The following is a 16,726-nucleotide window of genomic DNA, read 5'->3' on the forward strand; positions in this document are numbered from 1 at the left end:
TCACAGCCCAGCAGGGCACTCCAGCTTAGTGGAGTTGCCCGCCCCCTCCGGCCACGGCCCCCACTTTTGGCGGCAAGGCTGGAGGGAACAAAGAAAGCAACAAGGAGGAGTCACTGGCCAGTCAGGACAGCCCCTAAGGTGTCCTGAGCTGAGGTGACTCTAACTTTTAGAAATCCTCCATCTTGCAGATGGAGGATTCCCCCAATAGGGTTAGGATTGTGACCCCCTCCCCTTGGGAGGAGGCACAAAGAGGGTGTACCCACCCTCAGGGCTAGTAGCCATTGGCCACTAACCCCCCAGACCTAAACACGCCCTTAAATTTAGTATTTAAGGGCTACCCTGAACCCTAGAAAATTAGATTCCTGCAACAACAAGAAGAAGGACTGCCCAGCTGAAAACCCCTGCAGAGGAAGACCAGAAGACACCAACTGCCTTGGCTCCAGAAACTCACCGGCCTGTCTCCTGCCTTCCAAAGAACTCTGCTCCAGCGACGCCTTCCAAGGGGACCAGCGACCTCTGAATCCTCTGAGGACTGCCCTGCTTCGACGACGACAAGAAACTCCCGAGGACAGCGGACCTGCTCCAAAAAGAATGCAACTTTGTTTCAAGAAGCAGCTTTAAAGAACCCTGCAACTCCCCGCAAGAAGCGTGAGACTTGCAACACTGCACCCGGCGACCCCGACTCGGCTGGTGGAGAACCAACACCTCAGGGAGGACCCCCAGACTACTCTACGACTGTGAGTACCAAAACCTGTCCCCCCTGAGCCCCCACAGCGCCGCCTGCAGAGGGAATCCCGAGGCTTCCCGTGACCGTGACTCTTTGAAACCTAAGTCCCGACGCCTGGAAAAGACCCTGCACCCGCAGCCCCCAGGACCTGAAGGACCGGACTTTCACTGCAGAAGTGACCCCCAGGAGTCCCTCTCCCTTGCCCAAGTGGAGGCTTCCCCGAGGAAGCCCCCCCTTGCCTGCCTGCAGCGCTGAAGAGATCCCTTGATCTCTCATTGACTTACATTGCGAACCCGCCGCTTGTTCTAACACTGCACCCGGCCGCCCCCGCGCCGCAGAGGGTGAAATTTCTGTGTGGGCTTGTGTCCCCCCCAGTGCCCTACAAAACCCCCCTGGTCTGCCCTCCGAAGACGCGGGTACTTACATGCAAGCAGACCGGAACCGGGGCACCCCCTTCTCTCCATTATAGCCTATGCGTTTTGGGCACCACTTTGGACTCTGCACCTGACCGGCCCTGAGCTGCTGGTGTGGTAACTTTGGGGTTGCTCTGAACCCCCAACGGTGGGCTATCTTGGACCAAGAACTGAACCCTGTAAGTGTCTTACTTACCTGGTAAAACTAACAAAAACTTACCTCCCCCAGGAACTGTGAAAATTGCACTAAGTGTCCACTTTTAAAGTAGCTATTTGTGAATAACTTGAAAAGTATACATGCAATTGAAATGATTCAAAGTTCCTAATGTACTTACCTGCAATACCTTTCAAACAAGATATTACATGTTAAATTTGAACCTGTGGTTCTTAAAATAAACTAAGAAAAGATATTTTTCTATACAAAACCTATTGGCTGGATTTGTCTCTGAGTGTGTGTACCTCATTTATTGTCTATGTGTATGTACAACAAATGCTTAACACTACTCCTTGGATAAGCCTACTGCTCGACCACACTACCACAAAATAGAGCATTAGTATTATCTATTTTTACCACTATTTTACCTCTAAGGGGAACCCTTGGACTCTGTGCATGCTATTCCTTACTTTGAAATAGCACATACAGAGCCAACTTCCTACACCCTGTGTGTGTATGTCATGAGGGCTGGCAGGGAGGGGTTCTGGAGAGAGAGACTCCAGAAGTTGGCTCTGTAAGTTTCACATCATTGCTTCTATGTTTAGCTAAATTCTATGAGAAAGGGCAGATTGAGGCTTTCGAGAGCTGTGAGCTAAACATTTAGGCACTGGGTGTTTCTTTTGTAAAAGAAGCTTATTTTAATGTTACATATACACACACAAAACACCTACAGAGGAATTAGTGAGCTTAAGCACCGAAGAATTTCTCTTGAAAATATACACTTACTTCAAGATTAAACCAACATGTGCACTGGGCTGTACTGAAAAACAGAAATCAACAATGCTGGGCAGTGGTATTTAAAGGTGGAGCAAATGTTCCAGGAGCAAAAAGGTAAACGAGGACAGCACTGGAATAAAGTCAAAACAAATGTCAGCAACATGGGACGAGGTGGCAGGAACGGAATGCTGCAATAAAACGCAGGCAGCTACCAGCCTAAAACACCCACAGTGAAAAGGGAGAAATAAGGAAATAACAAAAGTAGTCTGTCACAGCAAAAGATAAAGAAACCAAAGTGGAATAATACAGTAGTTGGTAACTGCTCTGAAACAGAAAAAGGAGGGAGAAAAAGGCAGAACTGACCACTAGGGAGCAAGAATTTTTAAAGGACGCTGCAACCAACAAATAAAATTGCTTTAAGCCATAAGACGTATGTTAAAAGTATACAAAAGGGCAAACGCTTAAGCTCAACCTAAAAACAATGGCCATGTATAGTTGCACAGGGCAGTATTCCTCCTCAGGAGGCCCTAGATGTTGCTTAATTCCTTGGCAATTATCCAACAAAGGTGCACTGTCACTGTGGCTTCCTCTGGGATTGCAGGCATCTCGTAATGTCCATCTGATTTTGTAGACTTGAATGAGAGCCATTTTAGAAACCACTGATTATTTCTGAGTGTGTTTATTTCAAACAGATCGGGATACAGGAGGCACGAGATGTGTATGCAGCTCATCTCAGGGGTGTAACTAAGGCCCCAGCAGCCCCCGCGGTGCGGGGGAGCCCCCAAGTACCAGGGGCCCTCCTTAGCACAGCACCTGGTCTGAGTGAGTCCGGAGAGGGTCCCCTCCATGTTCTGTGAAGGGGGGGGCTTCCAGTTTCATTACGCTTCTGGGTCATCTCTGTTGTGCGGGCACATAGACCTTGGCCACTTTCCTTTGTTTAGGTGGTGCACCTCTGAGGCTACAGACTTGAGTGCTGGAACTGGCTTCATCCAGGGAAGATTAACACAAATAACTCTTACTGCTTTATTGGGAGTTATGTGGATCCAAAACAGAAATAAACGTGGCTTTCTAAGGGTTTCAGAAGGAAGACGTCAGTGGAGAACAGTGCAGGAGGGGCATGCATGGAATGATAGGCAGAAGCTTTTTTTTATTACCAGTTAATCTTATGGAGCACTCTATAACCTTAGTAGTTACATAAACACATGGTGGCCACCAACTAGGGGTACCTTGCTTATTTTATTTACAAGCACTACTCCCACATAATTCTTAGACTCCAAGGGGTACCAGAAGTCTCAGTCATGAAAAACAACAAAGATTTACAGAGCGATGTCTAGCATGCAGTCTCACCAAAATAGTGTGGGTAAAAATGTATTCCATGATTAAAGATCGTGTGGTGCCAACTGTTATTCATATCATGTCATGGTCCCAAGGACGGCAGTTGTTAAAGATAAAAGGAGTATCACTTTTGACGTAGCCCTATCACTCAAAGGAGTCTATCACTCGGTTGTCTAACTAAATCCCAAAACACATAAAGCTACCGTGTAGGTACTTGGAAAACGGCATAATGTGAAAATGTTGGATTTACAATCTTATCAAATGATGTAGCAGCCTTGGCAACTGATTATACATTGTTCATGTTTTCAGCTGTATATTTACAAAGCACTGTAAAATGCCAACCCCTCCGGATCCTCAGTCAGCAAACAAACATAGGGACTTGCATACACGTGTGATGCTGCTCCTCAGTCCATTTGGTCATAACAAAAACGTTTTTGCATCCAGTATCTTCCGTGTATGAGGGACTGAGTAGTGTAAAGAAAAAAAAAGAAAAATACTGCCAAAAATGCACCACTATTTCGGTACGCAAGTCTTCATTTTCAAACATTGAGCTATATGCAAATATTGCCACGGCACTCTCAGCAATCTACTCGGATTCACAAGGCTGAAAAAGTCCTGTCTTGCCTTCAGCGTGTTCTTATTTGCAGCTTTTATGCACTAGGGCGGGTAGCATGATGATATACTTAAGAGTAGGCATCTTGGGAAATGTTCAATTCTTTTAATCCAGTTGAAGCATTTCAACTAGAAGCAATGTGCAAAGTAACAAAGCAGCAGAATATTTACGGACGGTGGTGGTGAATGTATGTAGTGCTATTTGGATAGATCAAACCCAGTTGGAGAACAATGAAGCACTGAATGGTGGACATGAACCTTAGGATATGGCATACAATGGTTTAAAGCAAGGCAAGTGCTAGTTTAATTCTTACAATAAACTGATGATGTAGTGAACTTTGGAGATATAGGTCTTCAATTCCTTTCTGACATGGTGTTACTCTAGATTTCTGGAGAGCGGAAGAAGGCCTAGTTTCTGGTCCTTTCTTTCTTGCTTTTCATCATCTGTAGTCCGTTGTCAAATGGTTTCATGCTGTTGGGACAAAAATGTCCCTCCATGGTGATGGACCTACAACCCTTCCCTGAGTGCCCCAGCTGCATCGATATCTGGATTCCTTCTAATGAATTCTGGATTTTTTGTCATGGGCAAATACAGAGCATGTGTGTGAGCAGCATGACCTTTACCTTTCTTGTGGTAATGTGATCTGCCTAGACTTGGAGGGGTGCTTTAAGTATTGCCCTTATGAAGGTAGAGTACTACAGCCGTTGTCTGGAGTTGTGACACAAGCACGGAGTTGGAAGCATCCTGGTTTGTGTTCAGTGGGATCAGTAATGTGAACAGGGCTTTTTAACTGTGTACAGGGCTTTTTAACTGTGTCATTGGAGTGGGGCCTAATAGCCTGCTTGTGTAAAGTTCTTTGGCTCTCTTTATAACTCTCACTTGGCCAACATAGATTGCGTGTAGCACCGGCCAGTGTGTGAAACTTGCATGTGTGTGCTAGGTTGCATGTGTGTGCCTGTGAATGGTACATAATATGGACACCTGTGGGTTCCATTTTGGAAGCCTAGGGCCTGACGAGGCTTAATAGGTAAGAACTGCACTCCCAGACAGGTAGATGTGTATTGCTGACTTACGTTAGGGCTAGGGTGGGACACACACACTAAAGGAAGAGGTACAGAGCATCCTCTGTGCACATCAGAGGTCTCTTTGATTCCAAAAAGAGTTACTGGTCAGTGGGGCCTGGGTGCATTGTCAAGGATAGGGTGGGGCTGATATGTTTGACTCTACCACAGAATCTTGATAGAGAGGAAGACAGTCCTTTGAACCATTATGGGGCATATTTCAGTTGAGGCTGACAAACGGGTGTGAACCCCAGTTACTCCCTGGGAGTGTGTTGTGGTTCACTCAGAAAAGGAATCTTTCCTGGTATGGTAGACTGTCCATTTGACAAAGGGCTGTGTATATGAGAGAGCACTTCAAAGGACATGACATCCACAATACAAACTTCGAAGGCAGACACTAAACCACATATGTTTCTTTTTTGTTGAACAACACCGTCTCCTCAGGAGAAGGGAAATCGCCAAGGTGTCTTGCTGCTCGGACCATGACAGGGGAAATGGTCAGCCAGTCTCCCACTTGGGTGAGTGGCCATCACCCAAGAGCCAAGAACACTTGCCCATGTCTGGAGCATAAGCTTCCTGTCTGCCTGTCAAGACCAGTGTGCCCTGTGAGGAGGAGGAGAGTTTCTGGAGGGAGGGAGACCCAGTGGAGATCCTTGAAATTGGACCCTGGTGAGCAGAGTGTAAGGCACCCAGTCCAGTTATGACCGATGTTGAAAAACAGCCCTCTGCTCTCTTGTAGAAATCACCTATCCCCATCAGGGCTGCTGTGAAATGGAGACTGTTGATCTCTTGCCACTGATTGAAGGCGACCACCTACTGGAGGAAGGTCAGAAACAGGACCTACCTTGCAAATTATTGTTCCTGAAGCCATGTTGTCCTCGACCGCGGTACCCTCTGCCTCTTTGAGGGTAGAATTGGGGCTTGAAAGCTTGCGTTCCGTATGCAGAGTTGAAGGAGCCTCTGAATCTTTGTGAACTAAAGGAACGGCCGGTAGAGTGGCTTCTGCCTGTACCGGCCCTTGCAAAAACACGTTGGTTGAAAACTTTTTTGAGGAATTGTTGTGCTTTGTCAAAGGAAGCAAATGTAGAGATGTATTTGCCTAGATCCTTAATGAAAGAGTCTCCAAAAAGGAGTCCATTTGCTTTGATGCCTGGATCAAGAGTTGCTAAATTAGCTAGTTTAGGATCTAGCTTTAAAAAAGACCTTTCCTCCTCTCATGAGTAATGGCAGCATTTGCATTTCCCAGGAGACAAAAGGCTCTTTGAATCTATGAAGAAAGATCTAGAGGACCAATGCCTGCATTGTCTATTCTGGCTGACTCCGCCATATCAAAAATACAGGCCAAGGAACCCACCAAATCCAATAGTTTGTCCTGGCAGTTAGACCAGGCCTTATCCACCCCTTTACGGGGATCTTTTCCAAATTTTGAAAAGAAAGAAAGCAGAGGTTGGTGAATGGAAGGAGTAGAGGTGATATTGGAAAATAGGGATGGTCTAGGACACTCAGATTTTAATTTAGCCATTGTCTGTTTGTCTAGCAGAAGTCTTAATCTGGAAGCGATGTAATCTCCCATGTGAGAAGAAGGAAACCACTCTGTTGAATTGGGATGGTGAAGTAGGGAAGGGTCAAACATAGGATTGCCGTCAGAGACTAGAATGGTTTTGGCTGCAAAGGGGTTTGAATGGGAATAATCTAATTTGTATTTTTTAGGAAGAGGGGGGACTGATTCTGAGATCCCCAAATGTCTGAATTGTCATCTATATCACCCATGTCACCCATATCATCATCTGTATCAGAAGTGTGTGAAATCACAATCTTTTTAGGTGCGTTTAATACATGTTTAGTCTTAGACTTACATTTTTCAATAAGAAAAATTGGAATTCCCCTCCTTTGAAGGGACCAGACAGGAATCACGTCCTCAATCTGGGGTGAAGAAGCTTCACCAGTCAAAGCGGTGCCATCAGGGGTGACCTTAATGAGGGATTTGAGAGAAGGGCATATCCTTAAATTTACTTTTTCTGCTATCCCCCGCAGAATAGGTCAGTAAGGATTTTGAAACCATACTCCTCATGGAGGATTCTAGGTTTTTTGTCATCAGAATTATTAATAAAGGCACTGAAGTCCTGATCAAAAACGTCATCCTCATTATTTGTGGGTAGCACAGGGGAGCTATCTAATTCCATTTGAAAAAATAAATGAGCAAGTACTTATTTTCTAGTGTGGAAAGAGTTAACTCCTGAAAGGAGAAAATACAGAGTGAAAACACAGCGTGCGACTAAACCTGTGGGCAAAGACAGAAGGGCGGGAGGCAGAGTCTAGAGCTGTTCCTCTTCAGGAAAACGGAGAGGAAGGCTGAGAAACAGCAAAGAACTCTTGCCTCAGAAGTGAGCGAGAAGGAAAAGTATATGAGGCAACCAACTGAGAAATGGTCTGAGGAAGTTACTGAACGTAATGTGAAGCGACCGTTCAGCTGTTGAAAGATTAAAGGTGCATGCGAGCGCTCGAGAAGGCGCGTGCAGCACAACACGTGAAACCAAAGGGGAATAAAGCGAACGGGCGCACGACTAAGTACAAGTATGTAAACAAGCAAACAAAAACGGCATTATTATTAAGTAAAGGTGTAAATGTGTACTTATCTTGACTGCGAGCAGCAAGAAAAGAGGGCTGGTCGCAGTCAAGTATGGTGATTATACTGTCCCTATCTTTATGATTGGTGTTTCTTACGATACGTTTTGAACTCCCATTGGCTATCTGTACTCTAGCCTTATGGGAATTGTAGTTTTCTTGACTGCTGCTACCTAATTAAAGCAAGATTAGAGAAGCATAATAACAGCCTCCGGTTTTGACATAAAATAACAGGCCATACCATACTATATAATGGTAGGCCACACAACACCATACTATATAATGACAAGCCAAACTGTACTATACAGTCATAGCTCAAAAGTTTTCAGTTTGCTTATGTGTGACATTCCCTTGTGAGTTGCGCATTTATGTATGGCATTTCAAGCCTTATGTGTGACACTTTGAGGGACACTTTATTGTGATTGAATTAAGACACTTGCATCCATATCAAGAGATCATTTTTAGAAATGACACCCTTTTCTCATGTTGATGCGTCCCAGCAAAGTGAGAAACTGGAACTACATGGTTTTATATCACACTTCAGGACACAGTTCTTTTGTGTGACAATCTCAGGCATTGTGATAATGTGGGAAAGTTACCGAAAAAGTGTTATTCTAAAGCGAGATGTGTGACACTTGGCAGGGCTGTACACAACACAACTAAAACAAACTTAAAGAAAGCCAATAGGCAAAAACCATTGGCTATGCCAATGCCTGCTGGTCTTGGAATGGTGGCAAGTACTTTCAGAGACCGAGTGCACGCTTGTTTCACATTGTAATATATAGGATGATTAGGTGAATTGAGCAAAATCCCCTGTTTGGGTAGTTGGAACTCAAGTCTCAAGTCTCTGTTGTTCAGTCAGCACCTGGTACTAGACCGTATCTATGATGCAGAAAAATGCCAATAGTTTGGAGATATTTTAAACTCGTTTCACAGTTGACTAAAACACACATGCAAATAGACCCGATTTGGGAGCAAAAACCGTTTTTATTTTGGCTGTCTCCCGCATGAAATTGCCTCCATTAGAAGTCAATGGGAGAAATAGTTTCTCACTATTATGTATTTTAAATCAACCGCTTTTTTTTATTTTTTTTATGTTGGCATGTGTGTAAAAACTATATTTAAATTGTATGCTTACTGAAGTTTACTTTTGTTTAGACTTTAAAAATCAGATCTGAAGGAGCCGGACACAAGTTTGTTTAAGCATAAAATGCCTACAACACTCGTTTTACTAAGTTCCTGTAGACAGAATGATTTAAGATACTAGTATGAATTAAATTATAGAATGTAGCAGCCTAATCGTGTTACCAGGTCACTGTTAGGCAAATACTATTATGGGTCCACACTAAAAATCCAGCAGGAGCGAAACTGCAACGGAACACTGCAAGCGTAACAAGACCGGAAGTGGGTCTCTGTGGCATCATGTTGGTGATGGCGGAAAAAGTCCCTCCACCACGTTGATGGGGGCAGAAGTGGGTCTCCGCCATGTTGGTGAGGGCGGAAGCGGTTCTTGGCGCCCTTTCCTGCTCTCTAAGTGCAGCATGGCAGCTCTGAGCGGAATTACCAACGGGACGCTGGAGGGTGGCGACGGGGGCAACCGGGTGACCGTAGTGCTGGGTGCGCAATGGGGCGACGAGGGCAAAGGGAAGGTGGTCGATCTGCTTGCCATGGACGCGGACTTGGTCTGCAGGTGTCAGGTAAGAGCCCGCTTACAGGGGACGGTAAGCACCGCCCATCACAGAGGTGGGAGTTTATTGACTGAGGGATAAATGTGAAGGTCAGTTAGTCCTTTTGAAGGACGCTTTTTTAAATTGAATTCACATTTTAATGGCTGGCAGAGATAAAATAAACCCAATTTTTACGGCTGGAAGTCATATTTTGCTGCATTAACTCGTAATACATATCTCGCACAATGCGGATAAACTATGGTCTATCCATAATGCATTATCAACATTTTGTAAGTGATTAAATACTACATCGTTACTGGCGGACGCTGTATCGACATTGCTCACTAGGACATTAAAGTGGAAGAGGTTTCTTCAGACACTACGTCACTAAAACATTGCACCTATTAGGTGAGATGTAAGACGAAGCAGCGGCGTAACCTGTATGTGATGGACCTTAGTGAGAGTAAGGAAATGCCACCACTTCCGACCGCTGTTTGTACTATGAACTAGTCATACAAAATGTTTAGTGGACTTTTGGGCTCCCGTGCCACTGCACCTGGTGCACCACGAAAACAGCCCCCCCCCGCCCCCATTGTACACCATTGGCAGCAGTCAGACACTTGAGTTGGATGGACCCTGACTAACTGGCACAAGTGCTGTATAGGATGAGAAGCTTGCCACTGACCGGGCCACTTAGTTGTTTTGGCGTGAAGTGGACTGTTTTTACATTTTACAGTAAAATCGCCTTTCTTTTTTGATCAGGGGGGTAACAACGCTGGACACACAGTGGTCGTGGATTCCGTGGAATATGACTTCCACCTGCTGCCCAGCGGAGTGTTGAATAGGAAAGCCATTTCATTCATCGGTGAGAGGAACTCTTTTCTTGTCCATTTGAAGCATCCAGAGAGCTGTGTGTTGCATGTTTTATGTTTGTCATTTTTGTGTGTGTGACTTGAGCTAAAATGTTGACACCCACCCTGTGTTGTCTTCGTGTCGATGCACAATTGCCATGATCGAGAGGACCCGGCCGCATGCAAAAAGAGCAATGCCTTAAGGATCTAGTTGTAAGCCCTACAAGAGGCTGAATTGAGTGTCAGTTCCCTCGAAGCAGAAAATACAGTTTTGCAGAACGCACCACCCCTCCCCCCGTATCTGTCACTGACAGTGCATATGACCTCCTCCAGCTGAGAGCAGCGCATTTTGTTATCCTTTAGAAGGTGCGAAAGAGTGGTGATGCTTCAGAACCATTTGTTCCCTCGAATAAGTGTGTGCCAAGGATCAAAGACCTTGCTGTCTGTACCGAAGAGCAGAGTCAGTGTGCCTTTGTGAAAGATCGGGCAACCCCATCCCCCCCCCCCCTTGTCTGTGGGAGTGAAGAGAGGGGAATGGTGCTATGCTAGGGACAAGCCCTGTCCCTCTTTTTTTATAGGTTGGGGCAAATAGTGTTGTATGCCAAACCAAAATATATATTTATCTGCCTTTATGATCAGGGGCAGTGCCGTGTTACAGATCTGGAACACCCTCCGTCTCTAGGACGGGGAGGTGAGAACATGAGAGATGCGTTTATTTTTGCTCTCTGGTATTAGATGCAGAGAACACTGTGTGACATCAGATTTTGGGGCACTAGGGGCCTCATTTATAAGCCCTTTGTGCCACCGCTGCATAATATTTTTTAGGTCAAGCATAGCAGTGCGCAAGCACTGCTTTTCCGACGTGCTGATATGTATCTGGGCTGTTAACAACGCCCACATCACTCCCATCACTACCGCTTGTTTGTGGGCTTGCCCTTCAAAAATTCTTGGACACTGGTAAATGGCTTACGTTTGTCCATCCTCGAGGAGGTTTTGCTATCGCCCCTGTTACATGGCTAATTTCACTTTTGCCGATATGTTTAACTGCAAGCAAACTTCTTTTTCGTTTTGTGTGTCTCTTCATGCTGATGCGCATGGCCGCCTTGGCGCTGTGAATCGGCTCGTTTATGTGAAACTGTTTTACTTTTAATTTTCAATTTATGTGGCACGAAAAGTCCAGTTAGGAGTTTACAACACTGGTAGCTCTAACTCGAGCAAATGCAAGACCTGTTGCATTGCAAACAATTTTTTTATTTTTTTATTTTTTGTACGCAGCGTTGGCACTAGCCATGCACTACACTGCTTCATATTTACAAACTGACACATTGGGCCCAGTGCGCCAGTTTGTGAAGCCCTGTGTCACATTTTACCTGCGCCCAGTATAATGTATGCAGGGTAGACGTTTCCTCAGGAAAAGCCATGTAGAAATGACGCAGTGAAATTTACAACTTTTCACTGAGTCATTCTACGACTTCACTGCGTAAAAATGTTACCGCCTGCTCTGAGTAGGCATAACATTGAGGTAGTTTTTTTTTCTATGGGACTCTCCCTGCATTGTTGGAGTTGCGTCACTTTAACAATGCAACTCCATCAAAGCATCAGTTTATTGTCAACAGATGCGTCAGAATTTCTGATGTCTGTCAAAAATGTGCGTCATGGAGCTCTGTATAGTAAATACAGTGCATCAGTGGCGCAGGCACAAGAAATCTGACACATCAATGACTATGCGTCAGGTTCTTGTAAATGAGACCCTTAGGCCCATTTTTGCAAGTGCATTGCTTTACATGGCCTTGTGAATATGGCATAAGGCAATGCAGTACAAGTCTGCTTTACTTTGTGTCAGGGAGGCATTTTCCATTTGTTGCGTGGGTGTTCCCACTCAACATCCATTGACTTTTGGCGCATTTCCAGATTGATTTACAAGATTTTGTAAACCTGGGAATGCGTCAAAAGTCTACGCTACCCCAGGGGTGGTGTAAGAGTTACACAACAGGTAGGAAGGTCTTCCCCTTCAAAACACCCCCACCCCCGTTTTTTTTCTTCTTGCTATGCATGCTGCATTTTGCAGCACATATAGGAGAAAATCACCTCCATTGATTGTGTTTGTGCAGGAAGGTGTCCCTTCCTGTTTAAAAACAATCACTCCCCACAATGCAGGCACCCATGGTGAAAGGGTGCTTGCATTGGTGCACGGAAACAATTTGTGCGCCATTGCAGGGGGGAGAGGACAGAAATCTTGTAGATATGGTGCATTTCTGCCCTTTCCTGATGATGCTGCAGGGCACTGGCTGAACCACTCTGCGCAATGGGCATTGTAATATAGCCCTTAGTGTTGTTTTTTACAACTGAGACCGCAGTGTTGGGGGAAATAGATCAGAGGAGTGTGAGGCAGAAAGCATGGCCTGAGAGGTATCTGTTCCGGAAGAGAGTAGAGATAGAGAACACAATCTGAGACCTCTCTGTTCCCAGAAGTTGAAAAAAAGACTATCTTCCTCTGTGGGTGCAAGCAGCAAGTGTGAGTGTTGCAGGTCTAGGCTCTCAGGGTAGTCCCTTTGACCTGAGCCAGATTACTGTGTGTCTCTGTCCTGTTATTGGACTGTCTCGTAGACTTGCTGACCTGACACTACCTTTCTCTCGCTCTGAATTCAGGCAACGGTGTTGTGATCCATCTTCCTGGGCTCTTTGAAGAAGCGGAGAAGAACTGTAAGAAGGGGCCAGGTGAGTGCTGCATATCTGTGTGTGTGAGTGAGTTAGTGATAGGAGTGAGTGACTAATCCACGCCCACTCATGTTCTTTAGCACCACTTCATCGCACTGTGTGATGTCTCTCCTCTGCTCACTCTAGCTGTTCTTCACAGGGCTCGAAGGCTGGGAGTCACGGACAGTCATTTCAGACAGAGCACACATAGGTAAGTGAATGCTGAGGCTGGTCCTTTAAGTCTTTGTGAATGGAATAGCAGGAGGCCAAGTGGGAGGTAGAATAGGCTCTAGAACCAACCTTTTGATTTCTGTGGACCCCCACTTTATCATTACTGGAACTCGGGGACCCCTGTTGACCATTGGAAACCGGGGACCTCACTGAGTCATTACTTAAAGCTGGGAACCTAATCTGTTCAGATTATTTAATTTTCTAAGCATTCGTGGACCCCCTTGCTTCGCAGACCCCAGTGGTCCCCAGACCACAGGTTGGGAACCACTACGCTAGAGTTTTTATTTATTATTATTTTTCTATTTTGCTTTGGTCTGTTGGGTTTTGTGGCTTCTAAAGCACTCTACAGTAAAGTTTCTGGTTTCTCTTCTAGTCTTTGACTTCCACCAAGCTGCTGATGGAATCCAGGAGCAGCAGCGGCAGCAGCAGGCCGGCAAAAAGTGAGTCAAGCCCGGGAACTCAGATTTCCTTTGAATGTAGGACACACTAGGCTTCAGATCCAGGTCCTAAGTGTGAGGAGTTACAACTTCGGGGTTCCCAACTTGGGGTTCCTAATACAGTGCCCTTTCAGATTCCAACAGAAGCTTGAATTTTCTTTTAGTCCTTAGCCTTCTGTCGAGTGGGTGTCTGGCTAGTGAGCCACCAAGACCAGGGAAATTGCTTGAATGAAAGGGTGTCCTGCACAGCACCATTCATTATTTTCTCTGTTGCTTAATTTGTGCTGGTGGTTGCAGGTGGTGGGCATTTGCATTCATTTCTGGGGCTATAGATATATATATATATATATATATTTCTATCATCCTCATCATCACAGGAATTTGATCCAGAGCAAGACATTACAAAAGGTAACCTGACACTGATGACGTGTTTTACATCATACCTGGGTTTACGCAATAAATTGGGCACATATTTTTCTGCTTATGTGGGCCTATCCTTTGGTCTAAGGCAGAGGTCTCCAAACTTTTTAATGCTGTGCCCCCCCCCCCCCCCCCCCACTGAAAAATAAAAATCATTGGGCCCCCTCCTCAGAATTTTGCACAATTATTGTATAAATATGGCAATGTTTAAATATGTCTAGACCCATTTAAACATTACAGTTAAGTACTGTTATCTTTTGAAAGATGCAATAACATGCTTCTGCTTAAAACAGAGTCTGGTGCCCCCCCTGTGATCACTTAAGGCCCCCCAGTTTGAAGACCTCTGGTCTAAGGTGATACAGTTTGCAGCTTCGAAACCCATGGTTCTTGGTTACTGCAGTCCTTAGAGCACTCCTTTAAACAGATGTAAAACCCACACTTGGGCCCCTGAGCCATTGAACTCATTGCTTAATTGTGAAAGTGGCACCCTGCCCACGTAAGCATGGTACACTGAAATGCAGATCATAGCTGAAAACAGATTATTAAACACCATAGGCACATGCTTACAGGATTCTGTGTCTCAAGAAAATGTTGAGCTAAGGATGACAACAGGAACGGGGGGAGGGAGATAATTGCCAGGGCCTTTGACAGACTACTGCAGCTTGCAGGGCCCAAAGCCCCTGCTAGAACTGCCAAATGCTAGTGCTACTGCTGTCTGCTAACCCTCACACTCCAACAACTGCCACAGTTTGGAATATTCAGTAGCACCCAAAGCTGCAAGAATGGCCTGGATGAGGTACTATTACTGACATTGTAAATCATGTTTAAGTCTCTGCTTTAAAATTAACGTATAGCGCCACCTTCTGGTGGACTATGAGAAATAAGTGCTGATGTTGTGAAATAAGTGCCTGTGCTGAGCATGGAAATCTCCGGCACAAAATAAGCCCTGCGCAAAGGCCTTTGGCTACTAGCATATGTTTTTGTTTGTTTGCAGTCTTGGGACCACAAAGAAGGGCATTGGGCCTGTCTACTCCTCCAAGGCCTCTCGCACTGGACTTCGCATTTGTGACCTGCTCGCCGACTTTGAAGAGTTCACCAAAAAGTGAGTTAATTGGCATGTTCCTGGACCTTTCGGACCCCATGACTCAAAATTCTCCCATAGTACAGGAGGAAATCTGTTACTTAATTTCTTTTACTCCTGTTTTTTCAGGACATATAAAGATAACCAATGGCCTGCACTAGTTGTCACAGTCTTTCAATCAAACAATAAAAAATCACTGACCATACCCCATTCACTGGGCCTTGAAGCCCGATCTAGTCACCCACGTCAGCCGTAGCATCCCATTGACTTGCAGTGTGGAGGGTTGATGGATAAACTGAGCGTCTTTCCTTCCTCTAGGTTTAAGGTCTTGGCAGAGCAGTACCTCAACATGTATCCGACGCTGAGTATCGATGTGGAAGGGGAACTACAGCAGCTGAAGGTGAGTCGGGTGCAGCTAAAGGGACGTCTTTGCTCTTAGTTCTTTTCTTAGCTTCCGAGCTTACCTAAGTACAGCTTAAAGTGAAATGTTAAATGGCCATCTATCCAGTGTAATGGAGTTTAGGATAGATGGATAAAATCTTAGTAGTGGCAACCACAGTGATGACAAGGTATTTCATAAAGCAGAGGTGAACTGTCACCATTAAGTTTAAAAAAAAAAAAAAAAAAAAGGTGATCTGTGAAGAAAACACTTCTGTTCGTTCGGTCCTGCTTTGTATTGGGTTAAGCTGATGGAATTCAGCTGCTGTAACGCATGATGAGAAAACCGCATTAGGAAGAAACCGTAATTTTCATATGTAGTGTGCAAAAAGGTAGAAGCGCAAACACACATACCCCGAGTTATTTTACAAATAGCGGAACTCACTTTGATGTTTACACAAATCTCCTCCGCCGAAATGTTGGTGCTTTAATGTATTTTTGAGGTCCGTACAGTGCAACATGTCGCCTAGAGGATGCTGCAGAGCAGATCTCTGGCAAGAGAAGAGGAGAGGATGTGGAAATGGAGACGGCGATTTAAATTTGAGCTCGTTTGGGAAAACAGTAAAGTAAAGAGCTTGGCTGGACAGATGGGGTGTGGGGGGGGGTACAGTTCGAGAAATGAGTCATCAGTTGAATAACACTTCTGCTGTCAATATTCACAAAACAAAGTAACCTGTCTCCTGGATTTATGAGAGCAGGGAGTAAGACTGGAAGATACTTTTGTGTTTGGAATCTACCAGTGGGCTTCATGCAGATATGTGCTTAGGCATTCGAAGACTAATGGTATAACCCACAATCCCATGAAGATGACTGATGAGGTTAACTAGTTGATATTGGTCCCCACCAGGTAACCCGGCATGGTGTTCCTCATAAATCATTTCAGCTCGTATCTCTGGGCGAAAAGAATCGCCCCTCTTAATGTACTTTCATAGGTAAAAGTGAGACCGTGCGCCCCTCCTTGATCTGCTACATGTAGCAGAGAAAGCATGATGAAGGGTTTTAGTCTCAGTTCCTAACAGCTGCACAGGTGACAGTGTAGGGCAGTTCTTGGCCACTTAGCCTACTTGTTCTCCCTGACTCCTGGGCTGGCTTGTGTGTGTATCCTAGATGTAGCCATTGGGACAGTTTGCTTTTGAATAGCGCAGTTGACAGTCTGTCAAAGGGTTGTGGCCTGCTAAGCGGTAGGTAAACAAGATGCT

The 16,726-nt window shown here is 45.2% G+C and overlaps 1 protein-coding gene across 1 annotated transcript in view; it reads left to right on the plus strand.

The window, feature by feature from the left end:
- Positions 1-9,166: 9,166 nt before the first annotated feature.
- LOC138259435 (adenylosuccinate synthetase isozyme 2-like) overlaps positions 9,167-16,726 on the plus strand; it is a 48,796-nt gene continuing 41,236 nt past the window's right edge. Inside the window, exons 1-7 of the mRNA XM_069207182.1 lie at positions 9,167-9,402; positions 10,135-10,237; positions 12,873-12,941; positions 13,081-13,131; positions 13,525-13,591; positions 15,003-15,110; positions 15,408-15,489. Of these exons, the coding sequence (XP_069063283.1) occupies positions 9,247-9,402; positions 10,135-10,237; positions 12,873-12,941; positions 13,081-13,131; positions 13,525-13,591; positions 15,003-15,110; positions 15,408-15,489 (636 nt within the window). The 5' untranslated portion in view covers positions 9,167-9,246. The remainder of the gene's footprint in view (positions 9,403-10,134; positions 10,238-12,872; positions 12,942-13,080; positions 13,132-13,524; positions 13,592-15,002; positions 15,111-15,407; positions 15,490-16,726) is intronic.

The sequence above is a fragment of the Pleurodeles waltl genome, chromosome 9, assembly GCF_031143425.1.
Source record: "Pleurodeles waltl isolate 20211129_DDA chromosome 9, aPleWal1.hap1.20221129, whole genome shotgun sequence".
Taxonomy (NCBI): Eukaryota; Metazoa; Chordata; class Amphibia; order Caudata; family Salamandridae; genus Pleurodeles; species Pleurodeles waltl.